Here is a 14,845-nt window from a genome sequence, read left to right on the forward strand (position 1 = left end):
GGGCCACCCACTGGAGCGCGCTCAGTAGGCTCCTCTGTCTTGTTACGTCCCGGACTTTGATTAACACCGGATGGCTGAAGAGATGGGCGTGTCGGGCGTGCCGGAACGGGGCCCGCCGGCCGCTGACGCTGAGGGGGGCCTTTTACAACTCTTCAGTGCTCCTCATCTCATCAGATCACAGTGACAGTGATGCGCTTTTCATTCAGGGTTTCCAAAAAAGCAACTAAATAAATAAATCAATTAAAACGTGTCGGCACTGGAGTGCTCCAGTAAACAAATGCAACAGGAAACGAGACCCTGGAGACGGCAGGTTTGATGTTGGAGGCCCCAGCGGGGGGACGCCAGGTCCGAATAAACATCTCACACACCATAATGAAGGCACGGTAACAAAGAAACAAGAATAATGATGATGAAAATTATCTTGATTAGCTTAAATTAAATTATTATAAAGTGCAGAAAAAAAAGTAGGATATGAAGGGTAGAGCTGATCCCAGATCAGTCCTTCTACTCTGAGATGCACAGGAACCCTGCGCCGGTAGGCTCCACGCGTCTCAGACACGACGCTGCTTGTTTGCGGACCCGTTGAGCTTTTTTCTTGCTCCGTGTCTGAGGCCAGCGCCGATCGGCAAGCGTTATCCTGGAGCTGTGCTCCTAATCTGGGGATGTTTTGTATGTGGCGTGCGCTGAGCAGGGTGATTTGCGCAGCCTCTTCCCTGTCAGCACAAGCAGAATGCAGAACACACTCCAAGGCTCGTTTTGATCACCGCTCTCGCGGCTGTCTGCCTGCCGGCGCACCCCGATCTGTTCCCGAGACAACCGAGCCCGCTCACTGCTGCTCCTCCCCCCCACACACACCCGCCTTCCCTTGGAGAAACAGGACGCTTTTCATCGGAATTAGCGGAAACCAGCCTTTAGCCAGGCTACGTGTCCAAGGGCCTGCTGCTTACAAAGTTTGACTGGGCTGCCAGACTGCAGGCAGGCTTGACTGGGCCCAGTCTCTAACAGGCTTCCCCACCATTCCACACCATAGTCACCTCCAAGAAGTCATTACTGCAGAAGAATACAACTGGCTCATAGTGTGGCCTCCTGTATGACTGCTAATACCAGTGCTCCAGGTCATGTGATTCAGTTACTCTAGTGTTTGGTTCATTTACATTTGTATTTGATATTAATAAACAGAGATAACGGGTATTACTTTTTTTCAAGATCTATCATTCACTGTCATACATGAATGCGTGCATCTAGTCCAGGAGAAATGTTATTTGTGTCCCCTGCACACTGTATATGGCTATGATGATCTGCTTGACTATTTGTGTAAGAGAGCAAAAGAGAGAGAGAGAGATAGAGAGGTCTCTGTCTGCAAGTGACCATGAATTACTGTAGAACGTTTATGCTTGGTTGTTTGTTTGTGTGTGTGTGTGTGTGTGTGTGTGTGTGTGCGCGCGCACAATTTGGTGGTCGTGCCTGCAGGCTTAAGCTGCCATATGTAGCCTAGAGTATTACGCTGCCCTGCTGACACACAGATACACACACACACGCGCACACACACACATACACTTCACTCATACACACATCCTATGCCAATCTTAGGCCAGTTCAGGGTCAAGCGTGGCCGCACACAAAGCGACAGCAGTTCAGGAAACGCACGGACACATCGGATACGTCAGCCACCCCTGTGAAGCTGCCAGTGCACTGTGCCTTCCAAGAGAGGCTTTCCACCCCGAGCAGTCTCAATCTGTCCATCTGCCGTGTCGCTGACTGCACTTCATAAACGCTCGTGCGCGGCCCCGTCAGAACCGCTTAAACATCAAAGCCCGGGCCGGGCCAGTGGCAGCCGATGACCCCACTGCTTCTACATGTGCTCTTCACCATGACCCGCTGTGCTGCTCTGTGCCCGCAGGCCATCTTCCGAGCAGAGGACGGCCAGCCCCTGGCCATCTGCCAGGTGAGGGTGGAGCCCACCCCCCACGTGGTTGACCAGACCTTCCGATTCTACCAGCCCGAGCTCAACTTCCTTAAGAAAGCCATCCGGCTTCCTCCTGCCGCAGCTAGCAGGGCAGGTGCTGCTCATGATCGCCGTGACAACCGCTGCTGCTCATTCACACACACTGCCACTCTCTCTCTCTCCTTTTCTCACTATCTTCTACTTGTAGACTCTCAGCCCCCCCCCCCTCCTCCCTTTCTCACATACACGCACACACACACCCACGCACTTACAGTCCAACCCAGTCTGCAATCGCTGATCTAAAGACCCCATTTGTCCTCTGTCGCCTCACACACACTCACAGATGGTCACGCCAGCCTCCATGTGCGCTGCAGCGACCCCAGTGTCATCTGCCACGCCTCCAGCGCGGTGAGCCAATCACGATTTTCATCTGCTAGCAATCAGCCAGTCAAAGCTGAGATTGAGAGGAAGTGCTTCGCTAGTCAAGTGTCTGCCACTTTGAGCTCTGCCAAAACTTTGCACTGACGAATTCAGTGAAAGCGCTCCTTTCCTCTTATCCTTTCGTTTCCTTGGTTGCATGTTGCTTCTCTTTTGCAAATGAAATGAAGTGGTTCAATAAATGAATTATAAAGAAATAAAATGTTGAGGAATGTGGATGTGTTTTAATGAGCTGCAGGCTCCAGGAGAACCTCAGGACATTTATCTGAAAGTGCCGGGGGCTCCCAGCCCACAGATCAAGAAATTCTTCATCACTGTGTTCACGTATGTATGGTTTCCCTCTGCCTCCTGGGTGTGTGAGCATATGTGCACACATTTACATGTGAGTATGCATGTGGGAGTGCATGCACCCATGCATGTGTGAGTGCATGTGTTTAACTGATCACTCCTTGATTAGTCTCTTCCTGTGTGATTTATGTCATTTGATTAATCAAGATTCCTCATTTTCTGTCTGATTGCATCATGCTGCAATATTCATTTATTCATCCAAATCAGCAACAGGCATTTCTAAGTCAATAATCAGGGAAATGGAATAAATAGCATGATTTCATAACGCACCCATCACACTCCTTTGGATACGCAGCCAGAGAAGAATACAGTGCTATTGTGCAACAGTGTAAATACAAATCAGTTCTAATCAGTAGTATAACTGAGACACCTTGAATAGTGTTGGAAATTAGTGCTGTGTTCTTGATGTGTGCTTAGTGTCAGAAAGTAAATTACACAAATTGAATGTGTAAATACTTGTAATAAGATGAATTCAGACAGAGAGAGAGAGAGAGAGTGTGTGTGTGTGTGTGTGTGTGTGTGTGTGTGTGTGTGTGTGTGTGTGTGTGTGTGTGTGCGAGAGAGAGAGAGTGTGTGTGTGTGTGTGTGTGTGTGTGTGTGTGTGTGTGTGTGTGTGTGAGAGAGAGAGAGAGAGAGAGAGCTTTTGTTGTCATTTAGTGAGTTGATATGCATTTTAAAGTGCCATAAAGCCTGTGTAGTTATTGAGGAAAACCATTTAACTTTGAGAACATGCAAACTTGGAATGCCATAGATAATCAGGTGACATTTCACAGCAAAGACTAGACAATGCAGTGCATTCTCCAGTCTAGATGTTGTAATGGTGATCATTTGGAGTGTGGCTTTGGGTCCTCTTCACAGCAACATTCATTTAGTTTGAATAATTTGCTTAAAGGGTAAATGTGCATGTTTTATTAGTCTGACCTCCCACCTTGCGGGTGTGTGTGTGTGTGTGTGTGTGTGTGTGTGTGTGTGTGTGTGTGTGTGTGTGTGTGTGAGACAGGGACCCCTGGCTTGCCTCCCCTGCTCAGATCTGGCAGGTATATGTGCACTATCTGCAAAGGCTGGACGTGAGCTGTGTGTGTGGCACACGGAGTTGGCACTCACTGGTGCTGCGTGGCACGCAGACCATCCGCAAGGTCCAATGCTACACGTCCCACCCCCTGGACCTCCAGGTACCTGCCGTAGGGTCAAAGGTCGAGGGCAGGCCCGCAAAGTCACACGTGTGCTGTGATCAGTTCAGCGTATGCAGTGTTACCACAACAACAGGATCAGTCACTGGACTCCCACTGTAAGGGCCACTGAGCACTGTGGCTCCCATTAGCTCAGGACCATGGGAATTCCAGCTTTTCTGTTTTCCATATTGCACTATTATAAATCAGTGATTAGTAAACTCATATTCATGTACATATTCCATGTAATTAGAGGCAGACAGGAGGTTGGACCAGCTGATAGGTTTGGATCAATACCATGAGTGCAGAATGTACAGTAAATGCACAATAGTACTGTGGGTTTTCCTGTTTAGTGCTGAGGTTTTTTCCTGTTTTGTTATAGGCGCTGCACAGATATTAAAATGCTTTTATGTCTTATGACATTTCCGAGCAGGAAGCAATTTGAACCCTGCCACCATGGGACTGCAGCGCACGGCATGCAGCTGTCGTGCTGAGTTTCCACGGTGCACTTAACAGTGTTCACACACAAACACATGCACAGACACATTAGCGTGCAAATGCTACAGCAGTCATTATCATATATGCCTGTCTCTACTGGCTTTGCCCAGAGACCCGGACGTGTGCAGTTTTGAAAAATCCTTGCAGTATGTAGACATGTAGCACCAAACAGCCATAGCCAGTAAGCGTTGTGTGCCCTGACCAGGTGGACCCAGGTGAAGTGTTCGCCCTTCCCGCCCTGGCTGTGCAAGACATCCGCCTGGGAGTGCGGCTCCTTCGCTCGGGGGCATCCTTCCGCTACGTCACCGCCGTGGACGTGGACACGCGGCAGCTCGTGGCCGCCTGGCTCCTGAGCATCACCTGCAGGCAGCCTGTTGTATCGCGGGTAAGGACTCGGCACTGTTGGCGTGTGCTTGGGGCTTGCGAGTGTGAAGTCTAGCGACTTTACAAATGAAGTCTAAAATGAGGTTGACAGTAAACATTTATTAGGCTGTGCTTCACTGAAAACCCTAAGATTACTGTCATCTTTCATTTTGTCTACAAAGCAATGGCAGAAAAAAATATTTTCATAACATTTGAACCATATTTAAGTGATCTGGACGGTCACAGATGTTTTACAAAGTTGGTCCATATGGATTGATGTACTCTGTGTATATTGGATCAATAGAAGCTCATGAGCCTTTGGAACTGATGCATTGATGAGTCATTGTATCCTGAGTACAGGTACCCTGTTTCCCTCCTCAGTAGCATGGACAAAGCTAGCGTCCAGCAAACTAGCATTCAGCCTAAACAAATGTTTCGCACACGCGCAGGCTTTGAACACAACTGCAGATAACCCTGTTTAGTGACAGAGCCTCTTCTCCCATTGACCCATAATCATTGCACCACTTACACGAAGTGAGTAGTTAATGGGAAGATGAAGGCACAAAGTAAGAAATATGGTCTTTAGCGCGGTCTGGCAGGCTGCGAACAGGGGGGGTGGAAGTCTGCTCTCAGTTCAAGCTCAAGAAAATGGTGCCTGGGGTATTTTTAGACATCACTTCTCCTTTAAGCAGGCTCTGTCTTTCTCCCAACTGTTCTTCCTCTGTTTCTGAAGCGCTTTATCTCTTGCACTCATTTCCTTTCTCTCTTAGTCTCTTATATTCTCCCCTGGTTGCTTTTCCCCCTTACAACTGCCTCCAACACCCTGTCTTTATATCACTTTCTTGAGTGTGCTCTCTCTCTCTCTCTCTCTCTTTCCACACTTCAGTCCCCTGTGTTTCTGTAGTTCTTCCATCATGTAGTTCTGTATATCTTCCTCCATTTCTTTGGTTCTACTACACTGCAAATCAAAATTTGAGAACAACACACAATTTCCTAAATGTCAAGGTCTCTGTGTAGTCCTATGTGAATTTATCCTAACTGGTGTAAAAGAGCAGTATTTTATAATTATTTCATGAGTTGTATATGTTCTAAAGCACAGTATAAAAAACTTAAATGAGAGAATTAAAAAAGAACACTGATCAAATTTAGAGAACACTTTCACATACCTGCAAGTTACTGGTGTTAATCTGGCACCTGGTGCTAATTTCCTTAATTGTCTTAATTATCTAAAACCCTATTTAACTAGCAGCCTAACTTTCCAGTTTTCACTGACTTTGCAAGATGTTGAGCCGTTCCAAAGTGATTGAAACCCTCCGGCAGCAGGTTGTCCAGATGAAGGCCAAAGGGGTGACCCTATCAGCCATAGAAAGAGAAGTTGGTCATTCCAAGTCTATGATTTCTAGAATATTGCATCTTTACAACATCACAAACTCGTTCAAGTCCCCCCAAGAAGGCTGGTCGCCCACGAAAGACGAATGCAACAGAGGACAGGATAATGCGGAGAATTTCCATGGGTAATCGGTTCAACACTGCAGCTGGAATTGCTCGCCGGTTCAGCACTGAGCAGGGTAAGGCTCTGTCTCATCATAGTGTCTCAACGTTTAAGAGCATTTGGACTGAAAGCCCACTCTGCAGTGGCCAAACCTCTCATTAGCAGAAAGAATCAAAAGGCTAGACTAAACTTTGCTGAGGAGCATGTTGTGTGGACAGCAAAGAAGTGGTCCAGAGTTCACTTTAGCGATGAAAGCAAGTCTAATTTATTTAGGTCTGATGGGAAACATTATGTTCGTCGACAAACTGGGGAAAGACTGAACCCAAAGTGTGTAAAGGAGTCGGTGAAAGGTGGAGGAGGACGTGTCATGGTTTGGGGAATGTTTTCGGCAGCAGGAGTTGGACCGCTCATACAGCTACATGGCAGAATGAATGCAAGTGTGTATCAGAACCTTCTTCAGCAACATGTGGTTCCTTCCTTACCTTCATCACTCAATCAGCCAGCAATTTTCATGCAGGACAATGGCCCCTGTCACAGCAAAACGGGTAAAGCAGTTCCTTGAAACTGAAAACATTGAAACATTGACATGGCCAGCCCAGAGTGCTGATCTAAACCCAATAGAAACCCTCTGGAAAATCCTTGGTGGCAAAGTTATGGCCAAGGAACCCACAACAGTCACCGAACTGTGGAAGAGACTGCAAGAAGAGTGGACCAAAAATCACACCAGAGTGTGAGAGACTAGTGATGTCCTGTGGCCGCAGATGTGCTGAAGTCATTTAAAGCAACGGCCTGTACATTTCCTACTGATTGGTGACTGTTGTAACCTTCAGAAAATTGAGTTGAAATCTGTCTCTGTGCTACAGTCATTGTTGAATCTCTAATTTTGATCGTTGTGTTTTCTGCAAAATAAAGGTTTTATAGTGAAGTACCTTGGTTATTTTGTAAAACACTGTTCTAGTGGCATGGTATACCCCTAACAAAAAATCCTTCAAATGTTGACCAATGAAGATTACATTATTTCTGAAAAAAAAAATCAAGTGTTCATAAATTGTTCTGTAATTTTGATCTCCAGTGTATGAGTATATCTCTTTAAGGGCTGCTAACACCCTGCCATGTGTGAACAGCTGTGGGTAAAGCCACCACTGTGACTAATCACACGTGAACTGTTTGTGTTGTTGGTCATCCAGGCGTTTGAGATCCGAGTGCCCGTTGGAGAAGGCAGAGGCAGCACTAAGAAACTGAGCTTCACCAACCCCTACTCCTCAAGCAGAGAATTCCGGCTGTGCTCTGATCACCCCGACCTGCTGCAGTTCAAAGAGGAGCACTTTCAGGTCAGAGAGGCTGCTTGGAGCCGGAGTGCCCCGCTCCAGAGAGCCCCGGCCTCCTGCGCGCTCTTCCTGCCTCTGAAATGGATGTTGATAAACCTTTTGTGTCTTTTTGGTTGCTGTTGTTGTGGTTGTTGTTGTTGTTGTTTGTTTTGGGGTGGGTGGGTGTGTGTGTGTGTGTGTGTGTGTGCTGTTTATTTCTCAGTGATTTAAGTGAGTTTAAAAGCAAACACATAAAGTGCAGTATCTGAGTATGTCATCGCGGTAAAGCCCTGGAGTGCCCCAGCACCTTTACGCTGGAGCTCATAAAGGAAGGAGATGGGAGGAGATGGGGAAGTGTCTCTCTGGCGATGGTAATGGAAGTGTGCTTTCATAAAGGAGGAGTGAAGGGACGTGGCGCATGTGGCCCCGACAATATGACTTTGTGAAAGTCACGTTATTGCTGAAGCTCGTCTTAGTTAAAGCTGCAGGCTTTTTTTCTCCTCTGAGCCAGCCTGCTGTTCGGAAGTCTTGGGAGATTATGTGGAGGCTTATTTAAGAACCCGCATGGTGGACCTTGTTCGTCTTCCATGGAGAAATGCTTCTTAAAAAAAAAAAAAAAAAAAGGGCCAATAGAAAACAATGCAGGAACCCTAGGCCCCACCCCCCGGGGTGTGCTGCTCCAGAGGCGGTTGGTAAAGGGCTTCAATGTTATGAGCTGCTGCCATAAGCTGCAGCAGCTTTGTACCACCGGCATAGAGCTCAGGCTTCCACATTTCTGTCATAACCTCGTCTGCGGCTTCAGAAAATGATTCTTCTCCTGTTAATTTTTCCCCTGGAAAGAAATGATGTTGCGAATGGAAGGAATGTTCATTTCATCAGTGGCTGCGTCTTTGGATTTGCCAAGGCCCCCGATGAATCGCGTGGGATGGTTTATCCAAGGCAATAAACACTAGAGCCGCGTGAAATCCACCAGAGTAGTGGGAAACATGGCAATCCACATAACATATTAATGGCACTTGTATGTCACATAAAACTGCTGAAACTCGTAAAGATAGGAAACGCGCACTCCCCCCCCACACACACACCCCTCCATCAGGGCTGCTTCAATTATCTTCTCGTCTGGAAAAATTTTCCCTACAACATCATCCATGTCATCATAAACTAGTGGCTGCACCAAATAACAAAAGAAAAATCGATGTGTGTGTGCTTTTGAGGAGATTACTATATAAATCCCCAGTACTGGGCCATATATCTCAGCCAGCTATTACAGATCCTACAGGGAGAGGAGCTCATCTGTGCTCTTAGTACTGCTGGGACACTATCACTCCTAGCTGGGTTGATAAGATTTACTTCATTATTCACGCCATCATTTTTGTTTTGTATGTGCGTGCATGTGTGCAAACATCTGTGTGTGTAGGTCGAGGGAGGGGAGAGCTATAGCATCGGTCTGCGCTTTGCTCCCAGCCAGAGCCCCGGCACTCAGGAGATCCTCATCTTCATCAATGACGTGGAGGAGAAGAATGAGGAGACATACTGCATCAGGGTTGTCTACAGATAACTCCGGCAGGCTGCAGCGTGGAGCTTCACTGTAGCAACATCTTGTACAGATAACCTCCCTTCAGAATGAATGGGGTTTCTTTCTGTATGATATACATTCAAATTAACTCTTTTTGTTTGATGGAGGTTTGTTACGGATAACTGTTTAAATATATGACTTTATATAGCATAACAAGGCAAGCAGAACTGTGACTTTCCTGGTGCACCTGAACTAACACCAGATTGGGTGAAATTGGAGCTTTTATAAGTAGTGAATGCCAAAAAGCAGTCCCTTCAGAAGCCTCGAACCCTACAGCTAAAGAATTGCTGTCTTGGTGGATTGGTCTGAGCCTCAGCCTGTTCCGCCTGCTGGAGGTTTGCTTCTCCTCCCCTAACCACACCAGCAGCTTTCTGTGGAGACTGTGCACTACTTCTTTGGAGAGCTTTTTCTAGTGAGAATAAATATTGGGAGCAGCTTATATAGAGAAAGTGTTTTTCACTACAAATCAGTAACTTGATCTCTAATGTCTCTAGAAGTTCCTCTACAGAGGTTTCAGGCTTCTTCCTATGGAGATCAAGGGCTTTTTCTCTAGAGATCAAACACTGTCCCCCCACCCCCCCAGGACTGTGAGGCCCCTGTCTGTTGAGATGTCTTTCCCTGTGGAGCAAGGCCTCTTCTATGGCGATGAAGTGTTTTCCCCATAGACATGAAGGCCTTGCTGTAAAGTAACCTAAACCAAACACTCCCTCCTTTTTCTCTAGTGTACTTTCTCACTAAGAAGCAACGGTCTTTTGTGCCGGCCGGGAGCAGTCACGCCACGTGTTCTGCCTAGTTAGCACGGCGCTAATCCTGCTGGGCCGGGCGGGCTGTCTGCACAGCCTCGCAGGCCTGCTGGGAGCAAGTGGCTCCTGTATGGAGGGGAGCAGGGCTCTCGGCAGGGGCCCCGTCCCGTCTCTGCTCGGCACAGGCCTCGGGTCTCTTTAGCTCTGCGCCAGACCTCCCGCGACGGAGCGGAGAGACGCCTGCCCCCAAGACTCTTCCAGCGCTGTACTCGCGCGCGCGCGCGCACACACACACACAGCGGGGCGAGCGCGCTGACAAGGTAGCGGGGGACAGCCTTGACTTGCTCTTACTGCAAATACACACGCGTGTAACTCCAGGATAAATCACAGCCCAAATTAGACCAGCGCTTTGCGCCATTATAAGACGTTGGACAGCACTGGATTCCATCTGCCATTAAGTGCTAGCTTTAAAGGATGCAGAACCAGTGTAATAAATGGCTGTTATTTATAGCTGAACACCCGGGGCTTGTGAAGAACCTATGATCCTGATGGAAGAACACCTGTACAGTGTGGAGTACTGAGTGTGGTTGCAGCGTGACAGACTACCAGTCTGTACTTGACAATGTCCTTTTTATTGAAAAGCATCATTAATCCTGCCGAAGTGCTTTTGTTACCTTTTTGAGGGTGGTTGGGGTGGATTAATATTTGTTCTTCCAGACATACTGTAGAGGGATGGTATAGCATGTCTATATACTAGTCCTGTAAAGAACACATACAGAGGCGTACGCGCTACAGCAGATTAGGAGTATGAACTGTGGCATGCTCATACGTCTGATGCAAATGAATTTACATTAAGGTTTTCTTTTTTTCTTTTCTCTTCATTTCCTGTTATGACACTGGCTATGTTCTGCCATCCCAGAAGCATATCCCTCACATTCCTACAATGGCTCATTTTTTTTCTGTGTTTTTTAGTGAATTAATCTGTATGTTTGTTTAATTTTTTTTTTAATTTTTTTTTTTACATGAAAATTCGAGTGTTATTGTCTGCAGCTCCTGCCATGTAAAACAGTCTCTTCAGTCAGAGCTACTGACAGACGTCAGGGAAAGCTTTAGCGTGTGTGTGTGTGTGTGTGTGTGTGTGTGTGTTTGTGCTCGCAAGCATGTATGAGTCTCTTAATTAAAGTGTATCACATTAAAGAGAAAAACAGTGGCGGTGCTGCTCTCATCAGCGGGGCCGTTTCAAAGCCGCTGCTCGCTGTGGAGACCGAGGCACTTCCATATACAAGAAGCTTCATCTGGATGCACTGCACACACCACAAACAGAGGGAGCGAGAGAGGTGTCTGCTCTAGTCTGACCTGGAATACCAGCAGGAGCTTCAGAATCAGTGGTGCTAAATTGCCATTAATAACTCCTAAAAATTATGCACCATTATTCTGTCTCCTGTCCTCTCCCATCCTCTCGTGTTCTCTCCTCTTCTCTAAGTTGGCCCTACAGAACCAGAATTGATAGAGACAGTAGTGCCATTAGTACTAGCATGTACAGTAGTATCTATAGTGTGTTTGATGCAGCAGGAGTTGCTGGGCTACAAAAGAGGAATACAGTGTATACTGTAGTATTGTAACAGCAATACTGTAACTTTAACTTTATGAAAAATACTTCTCACTGTTAATGTACATCATAGACTGTGTGTGTGTGTGTGTGTGTGTGTGTGTGTGTGTGTGTGTGTGTGTGCGCGCGCACACGCACACATGTTTGTGCACTGGGCTATAATGCTGTAGGCGACATTTAGTTTGGGAGGTCTGTGGTTGGGCCTGACTAGACTCTCAGGAGCAGGGGAGGGTATGCTTCACAATGAGCAGGAACAAGCGATCACGGGCTTTCTGAAAACATGTCATCTGCCTCCAAGCCGTAGGTCTGACAGCTCTCCAGCCAGCTCTGCAAAATACAAGACCATTTCACTCTCTGCAGGGGGTTGCTTGTTTGTTTCTGCTTTGATTGTTGGTTGATATGTGAGAAACTATAAGAACAAATGAGGAAGTGCATGTTTGGCACGAGTCTCAGATAGGTGTAAAAGACAAGGTTAAAAGAACAGCCCTGAGGATTAGAGCTCTGTCTCTGTCATGCTCTCTGGCTTTGTCTGTCTGTCTCTCTCTCTCACACACACACACACACACACACTGAGGCTGCACAGCAGTAATCCCAGTGGTGGTTTAATGAGCAGAACTGGGCAACATATGGAGTATGTATGCAGCCAGCTCTGGGCTTCATCATCAGCATCACTGCTGTATGTCTGCTTATCTCCCTCACTCTTCCTCACCCCCCCCCCCCCCCATCATAAACTTACAATGGAAAGAAGAGACTAACACCACAAGATGGAGACCAGTGTGTTCTTCCTTTCTTTTATGGTTGTGTAAGGCATGTTGGAATGGAATGTCTTTTGGAATTTAACATGATGTTTTGTCTTTCAACTTATTTTTCTGTTATCCTGTGATCATTATCATCATTATTTTGTTGTTTTCTTGTTTGTCTGTTGTTTTCTTTTTTATTGAAGAGCAAAAAAAAACAAAAACGTTATTTATAGTTCACACATCTACATTTATCCAAAGTGACTTACAATTATGACTGAGTACAACTTGAGCAATTGAAGGTTAAGGGTGGCACCTTGGCAGTGGGGGGCTTGAACCAGCAACCATCCAATTACATGTCAAGTACCTTAACTACTGAGCTACCACTGTATTGTTTGTTTGTATGTTTTGCGGTCCATTCTGCCCGCCAAAAAACCTTGCCCCTTTCCACTCAGGGTTTGAATTCAGCAAAGCTTTTTAACAATTACATCTTTAAACTACAGCCAGAGATTCCCAACTCTCTGGTAAATTTAAAAAAAGCAAAGTCAATCTAGATTTCACTCCTCCGTAGTGTTTAGCACCAAACCAAGACCAGAACTCCCACTCAAATGCAAATTTTTATTTTTAAAAATAGTGATGCCAGTGCTGTGTGTTGTCGAGGAAACTGTGAGAAACGAGCTTCTGGTAATGAAGCTGTAATGGCAGTGGGGGTCTGGGGTGCTCCGTCTGCAGGGTGCTTCATCAAGCGCTTTTTTATTATGTGAATGCTGCTCACACAAGCAATAGAGTGTCTAGAATAATAAAACTTACCCTCACAAATGATGTCCAAATGTTTATTACTCCCAAATGTTTATATTTATTACTCAAGATAGAATGAAGTGAAATTGTGTATTTTCTCTCCACTGAACCAATTTCATTGCCTGTAAAAAAAAAAAAATAAAAAAAAAAAAAGTTATTCCATCTTTATGAAGCAGCCAATTTCACAGAAAGGGGATTTTATGAGGGGAACAGTTCCATGTACCCTGGACAACTCGGAGCTATGCAACAGAGCTGACAAGAATCTCCGGTGTATTTCCTTTGTTTGTAAATGGTAATTATGACAGTTTTGAGAACAGAGTGAAGTCTCCAGGACTTTCATTGGCTTGTGTAAGTAAAAGGCTGTTTCACACGTCACAGCTGTAGAACATGCGTCTGTGCCTTGCACTGCTTTCTCCTACAGAGAGATGAATCACCTATTCACAAGCTGCATAAACTAAAATGTCCATTTGATTTATCCTTTGTACTGTGTTGTTCACATTTTTAGAGCAGGCATTAGCAGTGGATACCTGTGGCCTAGTGTGGGCGGGTCCTCCATGATCTTTCACACAACGTGACATGGTGAAGTACATATTAGATAGTAGGTGTAGATCAACATAAGATTTCTCCGTCATGCACTGCTTTGAGTGCACTAATATCCCAGCTTCCCCAGGTCTGCACAGCACTTTTAAGTGAACAAGAAACCCTTTAAGATGACCAAAAACGCCACGGCTGTTCGCCAGTCGGCGCACGTCGGGCTCTGACTTCACTGCCACAAAGCTATTTCGGTAAGGCTCTCTCCTCAGGGTGGTAAACGGAGGCAAAGGCACCGTCTCATCACACCTTGACTGTGTAAGAGGAGTCACTGTGCTAGTCACTGATGTCAAATGCATGATAGTGAGTCACCTGTAGAAAGGTAAAGGGTTGCCTGTGTTCGCTGTGATGGTGTTACCTTTATGACCTGAAACGCCACGGCTGTTCGCCAGTCAGCCCGCGTCGAGCTACGACTTCGCTGCCACAAAGCTATTGCAGTAAGAAAAATCGGGCAGGCATTTGCTAATAGTCTCTAGCGCATTTAAAGGTCTTGGATCTTATTAAACCAACGACATATGCCAAGGGGTTATCAGCGTGTTTCAAACAGAAACAGGCTTAATGGCAGTCTCGGGAAGCATTTCTCATTAGGCTACTTTCATAATTAGGGCTCTACCTCTAATTAGTACAGAGCTGGTATTCAACTACTTATGCAATATGCCTGAAGCCCAGTGTACATATCATCTGGAACAAAAGACTAGATCTCTGTAATCATGCGCTAATACGTTAAAGCGTGAAAGTGAGCGTGGGCACGCGCGTGCCTTGGGGTGGGGGGTTCATCAGTGCGGCTACCTCTTACATTGGACACCTCCTCTCCTTAAATTACAATTATGTGATATATGAATATCTCAGCTTGCCAAAAGCTATTTCAAGTTTTCTGTGTTTCCATAGCTGAGACGAGGATTCCGAATGTACACATTAATTAAACAAATGTGGGCTTGTACTAAATACAGTTCTTCAGAATGCAGGAGTTCACTCCTGTTTGTTCACGTGAGTAACCTTGAACAAAAAGTGCCTGATTCTGTGAGCCTCAGCGCTCCGATAATGTGTTATGTGCTCTGCATTGTTGCTGTCCTTGGCATGTGCTATGTGCATGGTTTATGCTAATGAAGACAAAAAACAGCCAAATCAGAATTAATTGAGTTGACTGCATCTGCAAACTAGGTCATTTGACAAGACTTTTCAATGTAGTGCAATGGCAGTATGTTAAAGTTTGGGTTTATAAAAAGTAGTC

At 46.0% G+C, this 14,845-nt stretch overlaps 1 protein-coding gene across 3 annotated transcripts in view; it reads left to right on the forward strand.

The window, feature by feature from the left end:
• Window positions 1–12,550, forward strand: part of nphp4 (nephronophthisis 4) — a 45,768-nt gene extending 33,218 nt beyond the window's left edge. Inside the window, exons 12-18 of one of the 3 annotated variants that reach the window (XM_035522117.1) lie at window positions 1,901–2,060; window positions 2,289–2,353; window positions 2,622–2,707; window positions 3,732–3,903; window positions 4,604–4,783; window positions 7,441–7,584; window positions 8,978–12,550. In XM_035522117.1, the coding sequence (XP_035378010.1) occupies window positions 1,901–2,060; window positions 2,289–2,353; window positions 2,622–2,707; window positions 3,732–3,903; window positions 4,604–4,783; window positions 7,441–7,584; window positions 8,978–9,118 (948 nt within the window). In that variant the 3' untranslated portion in view covers window positions 9,119–12,550. Of the gene's footprint in view, window positions 1–1,900; window positions 2,061–2,288; window positions 2,504–2,621; window positions 3,244–3,731; window positions 3,904–4,603; window positions 4,784–7,440; window positions 7,585–8,977 lie in introns of those variants that run through there. The other 2 variants (XM_027007669.2, XM_027007671.2) reach the window with 2 other exon arrangements.
• Window positions 12,551–14,845: the final 2,295 nt, after the last annotated feature.

Source organism: Electrophorus electricus, chromosome 23, assembly GCF_013358815.1.
Source record: "Electrophorus electricus isolate fEleEle1 chromosome 23, fEleEle1.pri, whole genome shotgun sequence".
In the NCBI taxonomy this organism is placed as follows: Eukaryota; Metazoa; Chordata; class Actinopteri; order Gymnotiformes; family Gymnotidae; genus Electrophorus; species Electrophorus electricus.